A 23,427-nucleotide genomic window follows, 5' to 3' on the forward strand; every position below is an offset into this window, starting at 1 on the left:
ACTGTACCTAGAAAGGTTTTTTTTTTTTAATCATTAACACACATTGATAACATTATTTAGATCAAGAAAGTCCCTTTTACACATACAGTATACAGGTGAAACTCGAATAATTAGAATATCGTGCAAAAGTAATTACAGTAATTGCTGCAAAAGGGGCCCAAACCAAGTACTGAGTACATATGCATGCTTGTACTTTTCAGAGGTCCGATATTGTTCTATGTACAATCCTTGTTTTATTGATTGCATGTAATATTCTCATTTTTTGAGATTGTGGATTTGGGGTTCTTGGGGTTTTCATGAGCAGTAAGCCATAATCATCACAATTATGACAAATCACGGCTTGAACTATCTTGCTTTGCATGTAATGAGTGTATCTCATATATTAGTTTCACCTTTTAAGTTGCATTAGTGAAATAAATGAACTTTGCACGATATTCTAATTATTCGAGTTTCACCTGTATCTAAAAAAAATCATTGAAAAGACTATACTTACCTTTAAAGTAGTTTGACTATAAAATAAAGATGTCACTCGCCCACACTGATTATAAACACCCACATAACTCATATCGAGCATCCACACGCAGACTTGCAGTGCCGAAGATGAAAATAGGAATTTTGACTTACCTGTAAATGTATTTTCTTAGAGTACAATACAGGATGAAGGACTGTAAGGCTTGAGTTATATGTAGCTACCTTGAGGTGAGTGGAAACTGGCAACAAAGCTGTTAGTAAAGCCCCATATAACTCCTTCCACTCTCGGCAAGCCTCAGTTTTTTAGCAAGCAACAGGAGTAAATAAAAGAAACAGAGGGAAGGAAGGGACCTTTGTCCTTTAATGCATTCTCTGGTAATATTAGGCTCTACATTACTGCATTCAAAAGACCGCCCATAAACAGTGGTTCTTCAAATTGTAAAAAGGATATTCTGACATCGGAACATGTTAACCTGGCTGTACATTGTGTGAATTTTGGCCGATTCTTAATGGACCAGACGAAATTTGTTCAGTGGATGACCTTGACTGCTTAAGTCCAGCATCCTTCAATTAGAAAACCGAAAGAAGCTGGTTGAAAACTTTTGGGGCAAACAGCCAATTGGTACACCTATCACTGTCAGGATACAATAACCCAGAAAGCGATTCATCTATCCACGTTGTTTAGCATGGATGGTGGAAGCTGTTATATTTTTTTTTTTTCGTTCAGCCAGTAGTGTGAATTAAAAAATATAACAGTGTTTGGACAGCTTTAGTTATACAAATATAATTTTCAGATAATATCACAGGCCCTTCATGGAAGTGGTGTATTCCGCTGTCACTCACGTAATATAACATAACGTGGCAGAAAAGTATTATACCTTATCCTATAAAGCTACAGTATACCACATAATAAAACAAAACATTACTGTATTTTGTTATTCAAATAACATGCATTTTCAGGTAACCTAGTCTACAACATATAACAATATAGTGCATATACAGTAATTATATTGATGCATTGCTTTGCTATAAAAGTCAACACGTGCAAGCTGGTTACTTACTTTGTGTGCTCCACTTTGAATTACCCATTCTCTTTGTTCTTTTGCGGCAGCAAGTTTTTGAAAAATATCTACAAAAAGGAGAATGATTACATGACATAACAACAATAATGTAAAAATAAAATAGAAAAATTCATAGTACATGTACAAATGATTATTATGTTATAAGCACACAGGCACAGAATGAATCTTTCTAGAAATCCCGATTTGGAGAGCAGCACTATAGGCAATAGCTGGTAACAAACAAGGTGGGGAAGCCTTCCCATACACAAGCAGCTGCAATTGCACAATTAAAGAGGACTGTCACCTTGTTACAATGATACAATAACCTCTTGAAGACCGGGGTGTTAAACCCCCTTCCTGGCCAGGCCATTTTCAGTATTCAGGGCTACAGTACTTTGACTGACATTTATTTACTCATGCAACGCTGTAGCAAAATTAATATTATATCATGTTTTAGGGACAAACAGAGCTTCCTTTCGGTGGTATTTATTCACCACTATTTAAATTTTTTACTATATAAAGAAAATTGTGGGGAAAAAAAACTGTGTTCCCTACGTTATGTCATGAAACGTTTATTATTACCCAATTCTTTGGGTAAAATATAAAAGATGGTGTGATGGGGTGACATGGGTATGGCGCCGCACAAATCGAAATGTAGAGGAAATAGTCACCCGCACACCAAAGTCCAATGCATCAATACGTCTTTATTAGACACACGTGGCATCACGCGAAGAAGCAATGTTTTGGAACCTTAAATGGTCCCTTCATCAGGCAAAAACAGTGAGTTTTTTTGCCTGATGAAGGTCATCTATTTAGTGTTAACAGTGATTAATGGTCCTAGAATTATTACCTGCACTCCGTCGTTCACAGTGATATGTAACAAGTGTGGCAAAATCATTGTTTCCTCACATAGAAGCACCTGACACATGTTTGTGTTTGTGTTTGCATGTCCATGTATTAATAAAAAGGGTGGGGGTTTTTTAATACGTGACTTACATTTTTTTTTTTTGTCACACTTAACTTTATTGCTATCACAAAGGGGGCTAACAAACCCCCTATGTGATAGCAAAAAGGATGTGACAGGTACTCTTTATGGAGACATAAGGGGTCGATTAGACCTGTAATGTCGCCTAGGGACCCCCAAAGAAGCTGATGAAGCAGCAATCTGCTTCTCCAGCTACAGCAGCTGGTAGAAATGACAGGGAGTGACACTGGAAGTGGTGTAATGCAAATCTATTCGGGGTCCAGTGACCAGAGTGGAGATCAGCAGCTGGAAGTGTGTATGTAAACAGCCGACACCGGCTGTTTAAAAAGGCTACGGTTTAAAATGCCCACCCGCATTCAAGAGTGTCCTGTCCGGACATTTATTTACAAAGGCCAAACAGGAAGTGGTTAAAGAGCAAGATACCTCAAAACAGCAAATTTGATTTAAAAAATGCTTACGAATATTACTACCTACACTAATAATAATACTTACAGGTCATATTGACCAACTTGTCAACATTAAACTCATCTTCACCAGATGAAAGGTATGTATTACATGTTGTCTGCATGTACTGAAAATAAAACAGATGAGAGAATGTCACATTACATGAGAATTAGGAAAGACAAATTTCTATGGTTATCCAGCAGATGGAGCAGTAACATTAAAGATGAACTAAATCGTTTACTGAGTAACTGTTGTCATAGGATATAAGCACTTAAGTAAATGAACAGCTAATACTTTTTTTTTTTTAGTTTTGGATAGCATCGGTAACGGTTAAGACTCCTGTCAGATGTTTTTTTAATGTCTGATTCCCACACTTCCTGTACGAGAGACAAAGCAGGAAAAGGACATCTCTCCAAAGCAACGGGATATCCCCTCTTAGACAGCTGTCAACAGAACAGGTGTCCCCACTGGAAGATATTCTCTCACATCCTCCTGTTCCTGTGACAGCTCAAAAAGTATGTGTTTTATCACTACTTTCTGTACCAGGGACAATGGTTAACAGGACCAATAGTGGGTGTGAATCTCCCCAGAGGAAACATAGACAGCAATAATAAAAATTAAAAAAATCTGGTAGGGTTTCTTATTCTTTTTCATTCTATCCAAAACTAAAATAAAAGTTTGAATTTACATAGACTTTGAATAGTGAGAAAGTTTAAACAGATGCTGGTGCTGTTATTAACATTATTATATGCATATCACCATTTTGTTATAGTTTAAACTTAAAGGGAAAGGTAAATATAATTAAAGGAGAACTATGAGGTGAGTGATTTTCACTGAACCTCATAGTTCGAGCCGACGTGTGACAATGAAACTGTCACAGGTCGGCTCAATAGATCGGAAAGTGAGCGAACACATACCATCGCTCGCTCACTTCTCGATCATGTCTCTGCACAGAGCTGTGACTGTCACTCATCGCTCACTGCAGGAATTTCCCCCCTCCCCTCTCCGATCCTCCAGCGCTGACTGGCGGAACAGACGTGGGAGGGAGCGGGTACAGCTGGCTTTGCCTCTAGATAGGCAGAGCCAGCTGTCACTCACGCAGCTGGGTGGATCTCGACAGTAATGTCGGGATCCGTCCCGGCTGCGGCTGTCTCAGTATACCGCGAGCTGTAGCTCGCAATATACTGAGTTTTAGGTCACGGGAGGACACTAGTATATGTCCTCCCGTGACCCTTAGGAGAACTATGAGGAAAAACATTTACCCCATAGTTCTCCTTTAAGCCCAAACCATTATAGATTTCCTTTATCTTACAACAACATAAATATGGTCAAGTTACATTAAAAATAACTCAGAAACATAAAGCATGGAAAAAACAGACGCTGACTCTTTAGTTAAGCAGCTAATAGTCCCATTTTCCATATGCAGATGCCCAATCAGTAAATGACAACACCTATCTGTTATGTTCTTAAGACACATATATTGAAATGGATATTAATACAAACATTTACCTGTGTAAGAATGTTGATGCCATTGATCTTGAGAAGCACCCCCTACATTAGAAATAATTGTCTGTAAGTGATGTGTAGTCATTTCTGATTAAAGTAAACCTGGGCAAAACAAACTAAAAACATGGTAAAAATGCATAAGAAGATGTTACAAGAAGTGGTCCATCAAGTCTGCCCCTTTTTTATTTTTTGGGGGGTTATTCTTTTTGGTTTTTTTAACCTTTTAATTTGAGTATACATTTATGTTTGCCCCAAGCATGTTTACATTTATATAGTTAACAGTAAGGGCTCGTTCACACCAATAGGGGTGACTGGTGTTTTTCAGCAACTGATCAATGCTAGTTACCACATGGGCACATAGAAAACAAGTGTGATGTGCAGCGCTGCCTAGAAAATGGAAACATGCTGCATTTTTTTGCAGTACACTGGATGGAACTGCGGGTCACCGAACCACAGCGTTGTACACCGTGCTGCTGTGCAGAGACCAAAATGAAGTGTATATGTTCTGCCCCCTAAAAAGGTAAAAAAATATACATATATATTAAATAGCATGATGTTCCCATGGGACCTCGCTCAGCACACTAGCCAGCAAGCTAAAACATAGAACAAACCTTAAATATGCTTGAGACAAACACAGATCTATACTAAAAATTACTAAAAAAGGGGGCAGACTCGGTAGACAACCTGTTCTTTTTCTGCTGTTACTCATCTATGTTTCTATGTAAGGCTCAGTAAATTTATAGATGCAGGAAAAATGATATGCGCATCTTAACCTTTTTTTTGTAATCTAAATTTTGTCATGTCCTGTCCCAACTTGAAGCTTCCCTACTGGCCAGTGAGTTTGCCCATCACATTGAGACTGAACTCAAGGCAGATACAAAAAAACACACAGTAATGCAGCTATATATTGATTATTATATCAATACATTTAATCCCCTGCACAAGAGTACACAAGAGTACTCAAGAGTACTCAGACTGCATGGTACAGATCTCTACTAGTGGCCAATCAGGTGAACTGCATGTAAATATGCAGAAAATAGAAAAAAAACAGGACAGAAAATGGGAAACCTTACAGGAAGAGAAAGTAGAGTAGAGGGATGCCCTTATCACGAGGCTGGACAAATCCCAGGAGCCAGGTAGCCAATGCTCCATACAAATTGTAGCTGGCACCTTCTCTAGTTGTTGTCAATGGAGCCGGCTCTTAAAAAAATCCTGCTGGCCCCTGGATTGGATAGACTGGTTTTCTGAATCCCATATTAATTTGTCCACCCCTACCTTATCAGACTTCTTCACTGTCCAATCAACAAGCTAGAGGCAGATGATGTCTAAACCCAAGAACAAAATGTAATTCACTGCAGCTTACCAGTCCTTAGATGATGTGGCAGCATTGGTTTCCTTTTAAAAGGCCACTAATTCAGCTACCACATCAAGGGACTGGCAAGCTGCAATATGATCCATTTTTATTTTGCGGTTTAGATACTCTATTTCCTATACTCCTTGACTACATCTAGTGGCATGAGTGCTGTGCAAATAGCATTTGCCCAGAATATGGCTGAGCATAAGATTTATAAATAAACCCTTTACATTTTTATGTATAGCCAAAACTTTTCTTTTTCAGTTTGAGATGGAATAGGGAAGGGTAAACCCCCTTTTGGTCTATTATTTGCTGTCTCCGACCCGTTAGAGATATTTCCCTTCACTTTCTGTCCAACGGACTCAAGCTTTCATGAAAGGAAATCTATACAAAGTGAGGGGAAATCCCCTCTTAGACAGCTGTCACTGTATTAGGTGTCCCCAACAGAAGATTTTCCCTTCCTCTTTTTCTGGTGAAGTTTTTACCTTTACTTTCTGTCTCAGTGATAAGGGTCAGCAGAACAAAAAGAGAGGGAGAATCTACTTTACAGGACACAGACAGAAATAGAAAAAAATAAATAGCTTTTAATCCTTAACTACTCTCTAGTGGTCAACTGTTTTTAGATCAGACCCAATGTCATTATTCACGGACACGAAGGCCTAAGTGCCAATTTTTGGGGACATCAAAAGAGAGGGTTACCCTGTGCATTGGACTGCATATACTGTACAGTATATGACTATCTGGAGTCCCCAAAACCAGATTCTACAAGCTCATTTGGGATTAGTTGACATACATATTTAAGATATCTGTCTCTTAAAAGTAAAGGGGTAAAGTGAGGATATTCAGGGGACATCTGCTATAATCATTTACACTTCATTCGGAGTCTGCCTGTTGCACAAATATATTTGAATCATTCATATTATTTTACAATCTGTGTGCATGTATGAGTGGCAGTTTTATTACCACCCTTTAGTGTTCATGAAAATAGATAAAATATTAAAATTCTTGTCACGGGCTGAAAATCACACAGGAAATTATTATCAAGAATTAAACAAAACGCCAGCAATTTTCACGAATGCTTCACAAAGTGTAGGCTGTGATAAAGGGTTACATTTACAAATGATGGAAATTCAAATTGAAGAGACAATAAAAAGGCAAAAGCAGAAGTTACCTTCCGTGAAACCATATGCCAGAATGATCAGTAGTACTGGAAATAAGCAGCAGCTCATACCAAGCTTCCTCTATTGGTCATTGAGGAGGGTCAAGGCCTGAGGTCAGGAGTGTCAGGTTGAGACATGCGCATAAAATCCACTACATCTCTGGATCTACTTATCATTTTAATATGTGGTTTTCAAAAAAGGTAACCTTTGTCTATGTATATTTTCCCTATATTCTTACTTTCAAATGCTCAGTCTTGTGACAGGTTCATATTAAGAAACAAGGTTCTGTAACATTGCCTAAACATTTTTGCTTCACATATACTGTCAAAACCCTCCATTTATGACAAATATACAAAGTCAAAACCCAAAATGTACATCATGATGAATGCACCTGATAGAATAGGTCCCGCATTAATAGCCGTAAACAGATCAACACTCGAAGCAAATGAACGGACGGAGCTCTGTCAATCCATTCTCTGCAATAGGAACCATATACGACATAAACATATTACATTTATATCTTACATTCTGCCTACAAACAATATGAATTGGGTAGCACCATATATCTAATACCGAAAAATGATTCAGACCAGGCATTGTTTCATCATTTGCATTTTCCCATAGCTGAGTGCACATATTAAATGAGATAATTGTGCAATAAAGTGTCTCTATGTAATATTTTACTGTTTAAGTGCCAAGTAGGATCTGAAGCCCAGTGAGACATAGCCTGTGTGGGATCTCCGAGTAGGCTGTGATACTCTGCATATCTGAGGTTATTAATGGCTGGTCTGGGAGGACGGCCAATGTGGATAATAAAATTATTCAGATTTGGAAAAATGGAAAGACACTGACCCATAAAACTAGAAGAGAATGCTTGGAATCTTAACACTTCAGCCATGTAGATATTTTCAGAATTCCACACAGCTGCACATTTCAGACACTGCAGAGCCCACATTATGCTCACAGAACTCATTTTAAACTCTACGTGTTCTTGAAAATAATATTACTACACACTATATAAAGACATATTATCTTATACCTCAGGGAATAACTGTTTTTATTTTACAGTATTAAGTCTGAAGGAATTCTATGGAAGACTAAGGACAACCACGACATGAATTCAGAAAAGGAGCTACTTCATATGACAAGATAAATGACTGAACTCTTTATCCATATATACAGTCCTAGTCCTAGTTTTAGCATCTTTAATAGTTCACTAAAATATTCCTCTTAGTTGGTCCTTTCAATGTTCTGCATTAGTGTGTCAAAAGAATAAAAGAGCATATGTTACAGTTCCAAACATTCCTATTGCAAAAAAAGTAATACAATAAGATATCTGAATGTCCTTAAATAAAGTACCATAACAATAGACCACTTTCCATTTAAAAAAATGTTGAGCTCTCTGTAGATATATAGCCCAGCTCTTAAATTGGTACTGAGCCACCACAGAGTACCATGAGCACTTACCATAATGTGCAAACATTATGGCAAACTTACCTCTTGGCTTGCCCTCCTCTAGGGATGCAGGGTGCGTACTCCCTTTTGCTGCTCTGTCACTGCTGCTGCCACCTTCTTTGCTAATTCCTCTGGAATGGCATCTCCTTTCTTTGTCCATTTGTGCAATTAAAAAAATTTCCAAAAAAACTCTACTTGCTAGCAATTTGTTTTTGTTTTTTTATGGGGAGATTTCAGTTCAATTCGAATAAACAATATAAGAAACATGTGCTAATGATCACTGGCAAAATGGGGTCTATTTATAACTGATTCGCAGAGCCGTTCGCCCTGTGAATCTCTGTGAACATTTGCTCTGTACGAATAAAGGCAAAAATGAACGTTCTTAGTATATATTATTTTCAGATCCAATAAATTGTGATGTAATACTGCATTATGGCTACAAATGGAGCTGAGGAGCATATTAAATAAATAATTTTCTTTTCAGATTGAATGTAATGTAATACTGCAATATGGCCACTAGATGGCATTCAGCATAGGAAATAAGTACAGTAAACTCCCAGTTATCCGGCACCCATGGGGATTGTAGATGCTGGATAACTGTGGTTTCTGGTTGCTTGAGAGTTACTATTAGCTCTAAAGCAACAAAACTCACCCCCCCTTCCACCACCCTATTTTTTTGTTAGCTAGATTCTGCTATTGGCTTTTTCAAATTGCTATAGTCATTAGTGGGCTGGCTATTGCACATGTCCACTGCTCATTGACATTCACCTGCCAGCTGAGGAATCTAGCCATCAGTCGCAAAATAAAATTAGTTGCTAACATTGGGAACAATTTTTTTTAGTGTGCACATGTCTATCAAGCACCTGGCAAATAAAAAAAATGTAAGATATGTGTGCTCCATTTTTTTTTCTGGTTGCTTGAATGCTAGATAATGGGGAGTTTACTTTATTTATGTTCAATGCTTCTCACCTCCATCTAGTAGTCATAATGCAATATTACATTCAAAATTACATTTTGCATCTATTCGCACGGACCGAACATTCACAGAGATTCACAGGGTGAATGGATCTGTGAATTGTTTAGAAATAGACCCCAGTGTCTAGGGTGAACTAAACTAGTTAACTGAAACTGAAAAGGCTATACAGAAGCAATAAGGCTGGCCAAGGGACAACCATACTAATAATGGTTGTGATAAATAATGTGGTTTAACCTTCAAATCTTAAACCATGGCAAGAGTGAGCAGAGCAACAAGACATTAGGTGGGTGTCCTACATCATCAAGGTCTGTCTCAAGGAGAAACTTCGTGGCAGACAGATGTTTCCAGATATGTTGTACATGAAGCACAAAAGGACATCTGCCTGTTTCTTAATTATCAGCTACCAGCTCCAAAACACTGCCTAGTTAAATCACCATTCCCCATATTTATACATTGCCAACATATTACACAACATCCTACAGAGACCATTCTCATCAATCTCTTCCCTAGAGCAACGTAAACCCTAATGACCTAATTACATTTGGAAAAAACAAATTCACTTACCAGATTGTTGTTGGACTGTGGGAGAAAAGTTAACTTATAGTAATAATGCAAGATGGTCATCAACCAACATTTTCTGAAGGAGAAGTTAGCATTTGCAGCCTCCATGTTTCTCTCATGGCAGGTTTTCAGTTAAAAACGAATCACTATACACATAAAGTAAATCTTCCTTACCTGCATCCCAGCCTGTTCTTCACTAGTGCCATAAAGATATCAAGAAACAGGTTGTGCTGAGAATGTTGGCTAAAATTCCTTTCATGTTTGAAATAAACACTGGAAATAGTTCCAAAATGAAAAAGCACAATTAGTCTGAGTCAAGGTAATGTTTTAAACCCAAGTTACTAAATAAATCACTTACCTGAATTTTTCAAGTTCTATGGATTCAGTGGACTCTTGCCAGTTGTGCTTGGATGTCTGTGTCTTTCCAAACTTCTGCTGAGACTTTGGTGTACCAGTGGTCTTTAAAGCTGGAAGCTACACATAAAAATATTTTTTTATTTTCCTAAGAACAATTCATTATCATATACTACTGAGCCAAAATGTAGCTGATACTGGAGGAAAAGTATACAAAATGCACACAAAGAAGGATTTTATTTGCATACCACTACCTAGGGGAGTGCCTGATTGCTGCACGCTCTCTCTTCTTCCAATACTATATTTAAACAATTAAACTGCGCTCTGAGCGTTGTTATGACAGGTTGTTGGTCCGGTCACAGTTTAAACAACAGTGTTTGAAAATAATTACCTTGTCTTATTGTGAGCCAGTAGTTGGTACTCAGATGTTACAAAACAATCTAAATATAATTAAATCAGTCCTCGTCCTGATGAAACCAAAACACTGTACATTTACTGTTCTTATCTTGGCATGCTTGAATAGAGAACAAAAAAAGAAAAAGCGAGCACAATGAATGTGCCATGTTTTGGTTGCATCAGCAATGAGACTGATCTAATGCATTTAGATTGTTTCCTAACATATGACTACCAGCTAGCTGCCAGTTTTTTCAAGCACCATGGTGTGAACCGTGACCAGACCAAGGACCTGGAAGAGGAAGGGTGGTAACGACACTAGAAAGCACTGGAGGAAGAATAGTGGATATGTTGCCCATAGTAACCAGAAACTGTCATCATGTAAACTACAATGTGACAGCTGGAATCTCATTGTTACTAAGGACAACTCCATATAATTTTGTATACATCACATACCCAGGTCCCAACCCATTATTGGCTAAATGTTATTCCAATGGGTCTTTTTTGTATTGTATGTCATAATCTTGCAACAGCACAATCTTCTCCAAGCTGTGTGGCTCTTATTCTTAAATCCCATAGGAGTTCTATACTTTCACCTTCCCCTTTCAATACGTTACAAAAAAAATCCAGCTAAAAGACGTGTACTTAAGGTTTGCACTGCTGCATGATCACAGAATAAAAAAGAAAAATACACTATATGGTCAAAAAACGTGAACACCCCTCCAAATTAATAAATGTCAACTGCACAAAGCCAGGTCCATCAAGACATAATAGGAGAACACCGCTACCACCAAAGAAACCAGCTGTCGTCTACCCACCACTGCTCCACAGCAACCAGGCCTTGACTAGGCTGCAAAACACTCTTCAGAGAATGAAGATGTCCGTCCATGGAACCATTTGCAATGATCTGCAATGGTCCAAGCAGACGCCTTAAAATGTTTCACACTCAAAAGTGCTCAATCGTAAGGCCTTTTGATTAAATACCCTTGACTGCAAAAAAAATATTCAGCAAAAAGGTTTTATTGCAGAAGATATTCCATGTTTCTTCTGCAATAAATTCTTCTTACCTCAAGAACTGTTAATGTCCATGGTTTACAGAATGGGATAGATTGATGGTCAGGTGTCCACAAACATTTACCAAATGTTATATTTATATACATGTTTATTTATTTAGGTAATGTAAATTATATGCAGTTCCTACACCCTGCAGTGCTTTGCAGAGAAAAGTAATTCCTTCATATTAGTCCCACCTGATGAAACATACAATGTAATGTATCTACAAAACCCTGTTTTGTTTTAAATGTTTTATTTTCCAGTTATTTTTATGTAAACATCTTCCTTTTTAGAACACTTTAAGATTCTTAGAACAAAACAGAGATAAGTTATGGAGGAAAGCAAATGTGAACAAAACCTGTAGGTCAGTTATAAAGATAGGAAAACAGTGATAAATCCTTTCTGTTGGCAATACACTATCTCTGTCCACAGTCCAAGCATCAGGTTTGCATCAGTTTAAAATAACTTTTGGGTTCATGCAAGGATCTAAACATTCAGACTTAAGTTATTATAGTTGTGCAGGTTCACTAATGAAAAAAATATTAGTCCTTTTATTTAGCTTTACAGACGGTAAGCCTAACAGATCAGCTTGATTGCCAGAGGTCAGCTTAAGTCTAACAGCTACTTCCTATCAACTGGCCGATCTCACACATTGGGGTTGATTTACTAACCTTTTAAACACACCACGAACGTGTATACACCTCTGTAGTGTGTTCCCTCCCAGCATGATCTATGGGAGGAATCGAAACACCTTTGTAGTGTGTACACACCCAGCAGGTGTGTTGTGCAAAGCCCTGCAATGAATTGCAGGGTAATGTGGTGTAAATTAGCTCTATGTTATGTTGCTTGCGTTGATGAATCCAGGAATGTAAATGCATGAGCTAACCATTTTTGTCTAAACTGTGAAGCAGCATTATATATGCATCATGTGCATGATTTTTCCATATATGGCATTAGTGGAAATATGCTTTTAGAGACTTTTTGGTTGATAAATACGTTTTGCTGTGTGAAAATCACACACACCTGGTGTGTGTGTGTGTTTAGGTTAGTAAATCACCCCCATTGTCTCCTAGGTTTTAAAATTACATAACAGGGTCAAATAACAAGTCCTGTAGTTATGTTGAATGTAAACCAGTACGCTACTCTGCTATTTGACACTGTTATACACTCTGGTGTTGGAAGATAGTGTGTGAGGTCAGGAAGTTGACAAGGCAGAACCTGTTAACATGCCCCTAAAAATTCAGATATATTGGCCCCATTGAGTCACTTGGCATCGCCTGAGGTGTGGCAACCTCTATTCTCATCCCTCAGATAAATAACCACTGACACAATTACCTTTTTAGCTATTTTAGCTTTAGTCTGTGAGGGAGGCATGCTTCCAACTGATGTAAGCAGCATTCTTCCCACAGACTCCAAATATGATGGGGTATTCTTACTGCCCCCTATTAGTAACTATTTCCTCTGACCACCAATGTATTCTTCCTCCCACTAACCATCTAGAGTAAAATGTAAGGGAGCACCTTTCCCACTAACCAACTATAATGTCAGAGGACCTTTCTCCCAATACCTACCAACAAAAAGAGACACTGCTCACCAAAGTAAGAAGGAATTGTTCCACTGATCATCAATGTAAAGGGACCCTCCTCCTTGGGCAGCAAATGTAGGCAGGGCGGTATTTCTCCACTGAGAACCAAATGTAAGGGGTTATTTCTCTACTAAGCACCAATGTAAAATGTAAAAAAGTATTTCTCTACTAGGCGCCAATGTGCCTTGTCATCACTGAGCAGCTATGTAAAAAACACTGTTCTCCACTGACCACCAATGCAAGGGGAGGTGTCTTCATTGCTGGCTATTATTATTTTTTTCATTTAATTTCGTTACTATTATTGAAAACCATTTTGTCAAACAGAGCAAGAAGGAAGTTATAAAATGATCTGCCATGGATGTCAAAAAGTCTAGGACTTCACCACATACGTTTATTGACCATTTTATCAACATCTTACTGATAACACAAGGACATACTGTATAATCTGTAAGTAAAATAGTTTTAACAAGGGTTCCCAGAGACCTAAAATCTATTTAAAGAGTTTCTGCATGTTAAAAAAGTTGAGAAAGACTGATATAGTGCCCGATAAGCAGTAACTTCCTGCACAAGGACATAGATTTGAAAGACAGATTTGGAAAGATGTTTGCAATGTATTTACTACACACCATCAGGAGTATAAAACATATTCTGATCATGAATGTACACTATGCTGTGACCATGGTGTAATTAATAGCCATCATCTATATGTATGGGTTGAGAATTACACATATTGACGTCTAGCTAATCTTTGGACAGTATGCACTTGGCAAAGCAGTGTTTCCTTAAAGTGTATCTAAGCTTAGAAACAAACATGTAATATAAATCAGCTTACCAGTCCTTAAATGTGGTATTTGCATTAGTTTCCATTTTTTAGGCTAAGAACATCTTTAGCAAGTACAGAAAATACATGTTGATCTTGCCAGAAATGCAGTGTACTTTTTTTATTACTGTGCCCTTAAAAGACGGCATAAACATTGTTATGTGCAAACTACTAGTGCCATCAATGCACCAGGTAATGGAGATGAACGAAGGCAGACATTTTTGAAGTCCAGCATGTGTAACAGTCATGACTCCTTCCACAGATTCTATAGAGACATGAGTGTAGGCATGAAGGGAGGTTATTGCAGGATCACCAGGGAAGGGAAAAAGGGAGAAAAAAAAGAAAACAAATGCAGCCACCTTATGTAAGGGCTGGTAAGCTTCAATATATTACAATTTTTTGGGGGGGTTTACATACTTTTATCATAAACCTATGTTAACTTCTGCCACTTACATTCAAGAAGCAGAATAAGCTGTACAATGACATTGTGTGCAGCAGACAGGCTAAATTCCCTCCAGTCATGAAGAGGGCAACACCTGCGTTATGCCAGTATGGCAGGAACATTATGCCAGGTCTTGTAGATAAACACATTGCAAAATGAGTCTTGGGTAAATAACATAGCACTGTGTTTACCAACTAATGTGTCCCTGTGGAATAATTTATTTGTACACAGCTATGTATGCTGTCTATCTATGTGTTTTGGGAATACAGGTCTAATTAAAGAAAGACAAAAAGAACAACTTGAAAAAGTATTTTCATATGAAATCAACTTCCACAAAAAGAGTGTAGGGAGCCTGCCCTAAGCTGCACTGTTCCTAATCAAATCTAGTGTGTTTTTGGAGCTAGGCTGTAACCAGCCTGAGTTTAGTTTACATTTGATGGGCTCTGTTGGTTCTAAGCTCTGTGTTGTGTATTGATTGCTTCTTTCTGCTACTGTTGAAGAGGTTTTAGTAGTGTTTGAAGCACAGTCACTAAGTTATGAACATTTGTCAGGCCTAATCAATCACTGATGTCTTTGAGGACTGGGACAATAAATATTTGGAGTACCTTTCCAGAGTGTTATTTTCCCTTCTGGGCTCCTGCCTGGAGGGGATGTCATTATAAACCGATCTTACTCTTCTGGGCTCTGCCTTAGCCCTGCGGCATGTGCTGAAGGACCAGGAATTTAGCTGCCCTGTTGGAGGGTATTTATCCAGAGGGAGCTAGGCAAGAAGATGGAAGCTTGGAAGGAGCATCTGTAAGTAATCTTGTATACTGGGTAGAAGCTATTCCTGAACATTGCATTGTTGCATGTTATATCACCCAGTAACACCATAATATGCCTTCCAGAAGTGGCATATATAATAGAGCAACAGTATATGATATCACACAGTACCAGGACATTATCTTAATGCATTAACATTATGTTGTAAAGCAACGGTATACTATATCAACCAGAAGTAGTATATTATCAATGGCAACAGAATACCACCCCCATCATATTATATTACACAGCAGCATTATATCCTATAGCAAAGCAATAAGGTGACACCCATCAAGAATATGTAATCAGGTAAAATGTTAATATCCCTCAAAATTAGGGTTGCACAGATACCAAGTACAGTACTCAGTACAAGTACGAGTACATGTACCGATACTTTTGAGCTCCAAGACTACACTAGAGACAAATTCAAAAATTAGGAGGCAGCTGTCATCTGTAAGGAGCACGCGGAGCTCCCGGGATTTGTACATCTCTGTTTTAATGTACGATTTTGTTTTTATAAATATAAATAAAGGGATGCACAGATACCAGCTTTGCGAGTACGAGTACTGGTACTTGCCGAGTACTTACAAGTACGAGTACTGATACATTTTTGTTTATTGTCATGTGACAATAAGTTTTTCTAAAACAATACAGACTAATGATTTCAGGACAGTGGTGGAGCGCCAGAGACAGGTCCTAGCTGCAACCTCTGCAACCCTGGTAGTTCTCATGAAAATGCCAAGTATCTGCACTGGTATTCGAAAAGTATCTGTGCAACCCTACTCAAAATGTAATATATCATGCAACAACAGTACATCAGCAGCATCATTCTAGTTCAGATAGAAAGGATATGACATATATAATTACAAGCTATTTAATATATACAATATTTTATTTAGCAGCATCTCAGTCAAGTGCCATATGCAGAGTGCCCTGGGTAACGCCCAAATGTGGTGATAACCCACCATGATTAAAAGAACTGAAATCCAATGAATAAAAGGTTTAGACCAGGCCCACCCCCTAGTAGATATTAACCTCCCCATAGATATGATGACCTTATTACTTTAGAGCCCCCCCCCCCCTTCCCAACTGCAACTCAGTACTTCGTATCACTTATGCCTCCTCTACTCCACAGCAAAGCGTTCGGCACACCCATATCCCATGGGATGTCCCAACTGGCGGGACGCAGCCCAAAGCCTGCTAACATATTCTTTATTGCAAGAGGTATCCTCCCAAAATGCTGTGCCCATGTAGGCGCACATTACTCTATTGCCAAGAATTGTTCTGTGTTGTCCTGCCCTATGATTGGTTGGTTCCCCAATTATAGGGCAGGACCATACAATGAACTTCCTAGAACTAAAGGGAAATGTGCTTGTCTTTATAAGCTGTAATACATGATAGATGTGCGTGGCTTTACCTGTGGCCCATCACTACTCAATGTCTGTCACTAAGCTCATACAACTGGCATGAATATTACAAGGGGGCAACTGTAAATGACCTGCTGTAAATTAAATCAGCCCCTCAAAATGTCCAGTACTGGGTGGCAGAATCCGCCGCACTTGAAGAACTGGGCACCATCCGGCCACTCAAATTGGATATATTATAATCTGCCTCTGTGCGCAACACTGACTCTCAATATTAATTTATTTACATAATTCTAGATAGACAGAACTTACACACAGTAATTTACCTGCTGCTTGCTTGCTGGAACGTTTAAGAGAGACCAGAGTCTCTTCACATCAAAGCATTTCCTAAAAAAAAAATGCTGATTATCACGTAAACATTTTAAAAGCTTATCAAATCTGAGAATATATAAAGTAAAATGTTTATTTTTTTAAAGCTCCACTTTAATAACATTTACTGAACATTCCTAACTTGAGATATCTTTTAGGAAAACTGTTAAATTGGTAACTTTATATTCACACTACTTTTGGTTTGACAAACCTTGATGATGCTCCATGATTTTTCTTTTCAGTCGCCCTTTCCGTTTTTTTCCCTTTTTCATCCTGATCCGGCATCATCAGACCTCAGATCATTGAACTGAAGTGGTTAGTCCTAAAAATGATAAACAGATAAGAAATACATATCTTTTTGACCCTTCAGTCTAAAATGATTATAACTATGCAAAGTTACTATGTAAAAGATTTAAAGTGAACTTGTGCCCAGATCATCCACATTCTTGCACATTCTGAATAGCCAGTGAAAGCATTTTAAAACAAGCCTTCATTTATCTGTATATAAGTTTTGTCGAGAAATAACTTTCAAAGATCACAAAACAGGCACTTGCCAGTCTACCAGCCATCTAATGTAAATAACCTACAGAAACGTCTAAAACGTTAGAACCCCAGTCTGAACCCCAACTTTAGGGTCTTTGTTGTGATCTTCGTGGATCTTAGAGAATAGATAACTTCACATTAAAAGCAGCCAGATAGGTGAGTGAGGGTTTGATAGAAAGCTTTTACTGTTTGTTAAGAATATGTAAATAGTTTAATGTCCATAGTCTGGACACAGATGTAAAAATATGCTCCCTAAATGAGCTTCATTTCAATGTCAACTAGCTAATCCCATGCAAATCACTGCAGACTGTCATCATGGGGTGAGGCAGTTGAAGGGGCAGAAAAAATGCTACCAACAATGAGAACCAAGAGTCCGGCTCAGATAGAGTCATTCTAATACACAGCAAATAAATCTTGCTGGTCAGACAATAAAAGAAAGGATCCTTAACTCTTGGCAATGTCGAAAATCTTGATATTCCAGTATTGATATTCAATGATGACCTTATTACTTTAGAGCCCCCCCCCCCCTTCCCAACTGCAACTCAGTACTTCGTATCACTTCAGAGCCTTCCAGAATTAACCAACCCTGCCTCCTCTACTCCACAGCAAAGCGTTCGGCACACCCATATCCCATGGGATGTCCCAACTGGCGGGACGCAGCCCAAAGCCTGCTAACATATTCTTTATTGCAAGAGGTATCCTCCCAAAATGCTGTGCCCATGTAGGCGCACATTACTCTATTGCCAAGAATTGTTCTGTGTTGTCCTGCCCTATGATTGGTTGGTTCCCCAATTATAGGGCAGGACCATACAATGAACTTCCTAGAACTAAAGGGAAATGTGCTTGTCTTTATAAGCTGTAATACATGATAGATGTGCGTGGCTTTACCTGTGGCCCATCACTACTCAATGTCTGTCACTAAGCTCATACAACTGGCATGAATATTACAAGGGGGCAACTGTAAATGACCTGCTGTAAATTAAATCAGCCCCTCAAAATGTCCAGTACTGGGTGGCAGGACAGCCATAAGCCCCCCTTGAAGAACTGGGCACCATCCGGCCACTCAAATTGGATATATTATAATCTGCCTCTGTGCGCAACACTGACTCTCAATATTAATTTATTTACATAATTCTAGATAGACAGAACTTACACACAGTAATTTACCTGCTGCTTGCTTGCTGGAACGTTTAAGAGAGACCAGAGTCTCTTCACATCAAAGCATTTCCTAAAAAAAAAATGCTGATTATCACGTAAACATTTTAAAAGCTTATCAAATCTGAGAATATATAAAGTAAAATGTTTATTTTTTTAAAGCTCCACTTTAATAACATTTACTGAACATTCCTAACTTGAGATATCTTTTAGGAAAACTGTTAAATTGGTAACTTTATATTCACACTACTTTTGGTTTGACAAACCTTGATGATGCTCCATGATTTTTCTTTTCAGTCGCCCTTTCCGTTTTTTTCCCTTTTTCATCCTGATCCGGCATCATCAGACCTCAGATCATTGAACTGAAGTGGTTAGTCCTAAAAATGATAAACAGATAAGAAATACATATCTTTTTGACCCTTCAGTCTAAAATGATTATAACTATGCAAAGTTACTATGTAAAAGATTTAAAGTGAACTTGTGCCCAGATCATCCACATTCTTGCACATTCTGAATAGCCAGTGAAAGCATTTTAAAACAAGCCTTCATTTATCTGTATATAAGTTTTGTCGAGAAATAACTTTCAAAGATCACAAAACAGGCACTTGCCAGTCTACCAGCCATCTAATGTAAATAACCTACAGAAACGTCTAAAACGTTAGAACCCCAGTCTGAACCCCAACTTTAGGGTCTTTGTTGTGATCTTCGTGGATCTTAGAGAATAGATAACTTCACATTAAAAGCAGCCAGATAGGTGAGTGAGGGTTTGATAGAAAGCTTTTACTGTTTGTTAAGAATATGTAAATAGTTTAATGTCCATAGTCTGGACACAGATGTAAAAATATGCTCCCTAAATGAGCTTCATTTCAATGTCAACTAGCTAATCCCATGCAAATCACTGCAGACTGTCATCATGGGGTGAGGCAGTTGAAGGGGCAGAAAAAATGCTACCAACAATGAGAACCAAGAGTCCGGCTCAGATAGAGTCATTCTAATACACAGCAAATAAATCTTGCTGGTCAGACAATAAAAGAAAGGATCCTTAACTCTTGGCAATGTCGAAAATCTTGATATTCCAGTATTGATATTCAACCTTCCCCTCATACATGTATACCTTGTTAGCTGTGGTCTACAGATTGTCTACATGATTCACCACCATCCTCATATCAGGCCACTTCTCTCTGTAACTAGTGTCAGTCAGGGCAGTCTCTGTCTGTAATGTGAGGCAGGCTTTCTTGACATTTCAGAAAGATCCTATCTCGTTTAAATCCCACATGTTTGGAAAATCTTTCTCTCTTTTAGACAGAGTCTAAGCAGACTCTGTCTTTAATTTGGAAGTATGGATGATGTCTAACTGTAAGCCTGTAGTCTGGGTGGTCTATCTGTAACACTGCAGTCTGGGCATCTCTATACGTAACTTGGGAGTTTTTCTCTGTAAATTGGCAGTCTGGACAGTCTCTCTCTCTTTCTCTCTCTCTCTCCCTCTGTACCACTGCAGTCTGGGCAGTTTCTATCTGTAACATAATAGTTTGAACAGTATCTTTGTAATGTCACAGTCAGGGAACTCTCTTTCTGTAACTTAGCAGTATCTTCCGATAAATTGCCAGTCTTGGTCAACACCAAAGTCTCTCACTTTGTAACGGGGTGGTCTGCACAGTCTCTCACTCTGTAATGGGGTAGTGTGAGCAGTCTCTCACTTTGTAATGGGGTGGTCTGCACAGTCTCTCACTCTGTAATGGGGTAGTGTGAGCAGTCTCTCACTTTGTAATGGGGTGGTCTGCACAGTCTCTCACTCTGTAATGGGGTAGTGTGAGCAGTCTCTCACTTTGTAATGGGGTGGTCTGCACAGTCTCTCACTCTGTAATAGAGTAGTCTGAGCAGTCTCCCACTTTGTAACGGGGTAATCTGAGCAGTCTCCTACTCTGTAATAGGGTAGTCTGAGCAGTCTCTTACTTTGTAATGGGGTGGTCTGCAGTCTCTCACTCTGTAATGGGGTGGTCTGCACAGTCTCTCACTCTGTAATAGAGTAGTCTGAGCAGTCTCCCACTTTGTAACGGGGTAATCTGAGCAGTCTCCTACTCTGTAATAGGGTAGTCTGAGCAGTCTCTTACTTTGTAATAGGGTAGTCTGAGCAGTCTCTTACTTTGTAACGGGGTGGTCTGCAGTCTCTCACTCTGTAATGGGGTAGTCTGAGCAGTCTCTCACTCTGTAACTTAGCAGTCTGTTAATGTAACTCAGGAATCTGGGCAGCTTAAACAGTCTCTCTCTCTCTCTCTCTCTCTAACATGGCAGTCTTACAGCCTTTCTCTCTGTGTAACCTGCCAGTCTGGGTAGTGTCTCTCCATACCTTGTAAATGTATTGTAATGCGCTATGTATGATCTGGTACCACCCTAGGTAAGCTCTGGTATCAGATTGTGTTGGAGCTTACCAAGGTGGATGATGTTGCTACTCCCCTCCTTTCCCCCCTCTGCCCTGAAAACGCAAAGTAGCAGTGAATCTTGTTATGAGCTAGTTCTGAAAGCGGGTTAAGTGGACAGATACATAAAGCTCTCAGCCGAATACTATTATAAATAGCTAATTAATCAGATATAGTAAACAGTCTTGATCAGGCCTATGCAAGAGTAAGTGCTATATATACATAAATATCTATATATCCTGTATTAGGATGGCTCCTATGGAGCCACCCTTCTGAGTGCTAGTAAAGCTGTGTGTGTCTCCACAAACACACAGGCACAGCAAGGAAAGCCACTGTACTCCTCCCTGCACCTCATTTCTCTCTCCCTGCTTCTCCAAGCAAGTAACTGGACAGTTGCTGGAGTCTTTGCTCTCCATTGTGGTCTTGTACTGGACAGGAGGTTCCGGGAAGCTGAACTGAGAGAGTTGGAGCCAGATGGTTGGATGAATGCAAGTGCTTGAGTAAAAATATAAAGAAATACTTTGCTGGAGAGTGTATATTTGTTTGATCGGGATTCATTATTGAAAAAAGTCTGGGAGAGTTTCATACTACTTAATAGAACCAGGATGATCTGGTGACGAGATCACCAGAGACAGAAGAAACCAGTGGGTGATTCAGCCCACTGGCATCCACCCAAATCTGAATTTTTTGGGGGGCAGGTGGATCAGAGTTGCAATCCTCATGGTGAATAGTTTCTTCACACAGAGGGAGCTGTCCACTGCTTTCTCTTTACCTACACTTTTATCAAATGGCTATATAAACAGCAGGCCAACTAAAAATACATTGATAGTATGCTGTCATTGCAGGGCGAGGCAAATAACACAAGATGCAAGCTAGGTAAACATATTATAAACAAAAGCACAGACATAGCCAACATATTACAAAATATTTGTTTATCCAAGAGAACGCCTTAACCGCCACTACATTGACACAGATGCCATTAGGAAAGAACTAGCACAGGCGTGATAAGCTAATCTTCAGAGTGTCATTGCAGCTAGTTTGTATTTTATTATAGGTATTAATATCCCAGATATCAAATTCTGACATCGGCAAAGTGTTTGCTGTCTGAGGCAAAGTAAGCTGAAAGTGGAACAAGCCTAACTGATAGCTTCTAGAATATATATTTTGCTGTGATAAAGTTCATGGCTATTTTTTCAGTTTGGTCCTCCATGCTGTAATAAAAGAAGAGATACAGTCCATTCTAACATAAAAATTCTCTCTGCAAACTCTTGAGCAGCTGAGTAGCTCAGATGTACAACACTCATCTCTTCAACTCACTATGTCATTTGATAAATTCTTATTTTTACATTTGCATACACATTGTGCCTCCAGCCTCGACCCCCATGGCCACTCAAGAGGATGGGGTCGATTGATCTCCACTATAGGGCTGCAACCAACGAATCGATTAATCAATAATATTTAATTATGAGAATAGTTGTCAACTATTCTCATTATCGATAAGTTGGTTGGATCCCCTAGCTCTCTCCTCCATGCTGGGAGGAGGGCACAGCAAGCTGTGGGTGCAATAGCCAGCCTGCTATTGGCTATTACAATTTGAAATGGCCACTAGCAGGATGGCTATTGCACCCGCCCACTACTGGCTGTATTTACATCCAGCTGCCATCTGCGGAATCTTGACACTGGCAGCTGTCATTTCCTGGCTGAAGCTATTCAAACGCCATGTGCTTACAATACAATTATTCTTAATTTTTTTTTATAAAAGGTAGAAAAAAGGCATGTTCGGTTTCGGCCTGACAAATTCAGCTGCGGGGGGTGGTGTGCAGTGCCATTCATTTCAATGGCACCCTAAATGCACCACCCACCCACAGTGTGATGGCCCGCACTGACATGCACGGTACCGCAATGCTGTGCTTTCCAGTGCAGTGCCATTGCAAAAAATTGTGCATGCAGTTTTATTCTAAACACAGCATTTGTGTATTTCATTTTAAAGTAAGGATGGTATTTTAGGGCTGGTAATGATTAAAATTAGGGAAGCACCGATACCGATACTAGTATCGGTATCGATGCCGATACCGAGTATTTGGGTGAGTACTCGTACTCGCCCAAATGCTCCGATACCTAGCACGAGTACTTCCTGTATCAGGAAGCCAGGCAGCGA

The 23,427-nt window shown here is 39.0% G+C and overlaps 1 protein-coding gene across 1 annotated transcript in view; it reads right to left on the reverse strand.

Moving 5' to 3' along the window:
* LOC108792720 (serine/threonine-protein kinase Nek10-like) overlaps nucleotides 1-17,439 on the reverse strand; it is an 82,599-nt gene extending 65,160 nt beyond the window's left edge. Inside the window, exons 1-8 of the mRNA XM_018563555.1 lie at nucleotides 17,366-17,439; nucleotides 17,112-17,172; nucleotides 10,332-10,447; nucleotides 10,148-10,246; nucleotides 7,373-7,457; nucleotides 4,471-4,512; nucleotides 3,010-3,088; nucleotides 1,533-1,600 (exon numbers count right to left, since the gene is read on the reverse strand). Of these exons, the coding sequence (XP_018419057.1) occupies nucleotides 1,533-1,600; nucleotides 3,010-3,088; nucleotides 4,471-4,512; nucleotides 7,373-7,457; nucleotides 10,148-10,246; nucleotides 10,332-10,447; nucleotides 17,112-17,172; nucleotides 17,366-17,439 (624 nt within the window). The remainder of the gene's footprint in view (nucleotides 1-1,532; nucleotides 1,601-3,009; nucleotides 3,089-4,470; nucleotides 4,513-7,372; nucleotides 7,458-10,147; nucleotides 10,247-10,331; nucleotides 10,448-17,111; nucleotides 17,173-17,365) is intronic.
* Between the last annotated feature and the right edge of the window lie 5,988 nt (nucleotides 17,440-23,427).

The sequence above is a fragment of the Nanorana parkeri genome, unplaced genomic scaffold (genome assembly GCF_000935625.1).
Source record: "Nanorana parkeri isolate BGI_ZX_2015 unplaced genomic scaffold, ASM93562v1 scaffold675, whole genome shotgun sequence".
Taxonomy (NCBI): domain Eukaryota; kingdom Metazoa; phylum Chordata; class Amphibia; order Anura; family Dicroglossidae; genus Nanorana; species Nanorana parkeri.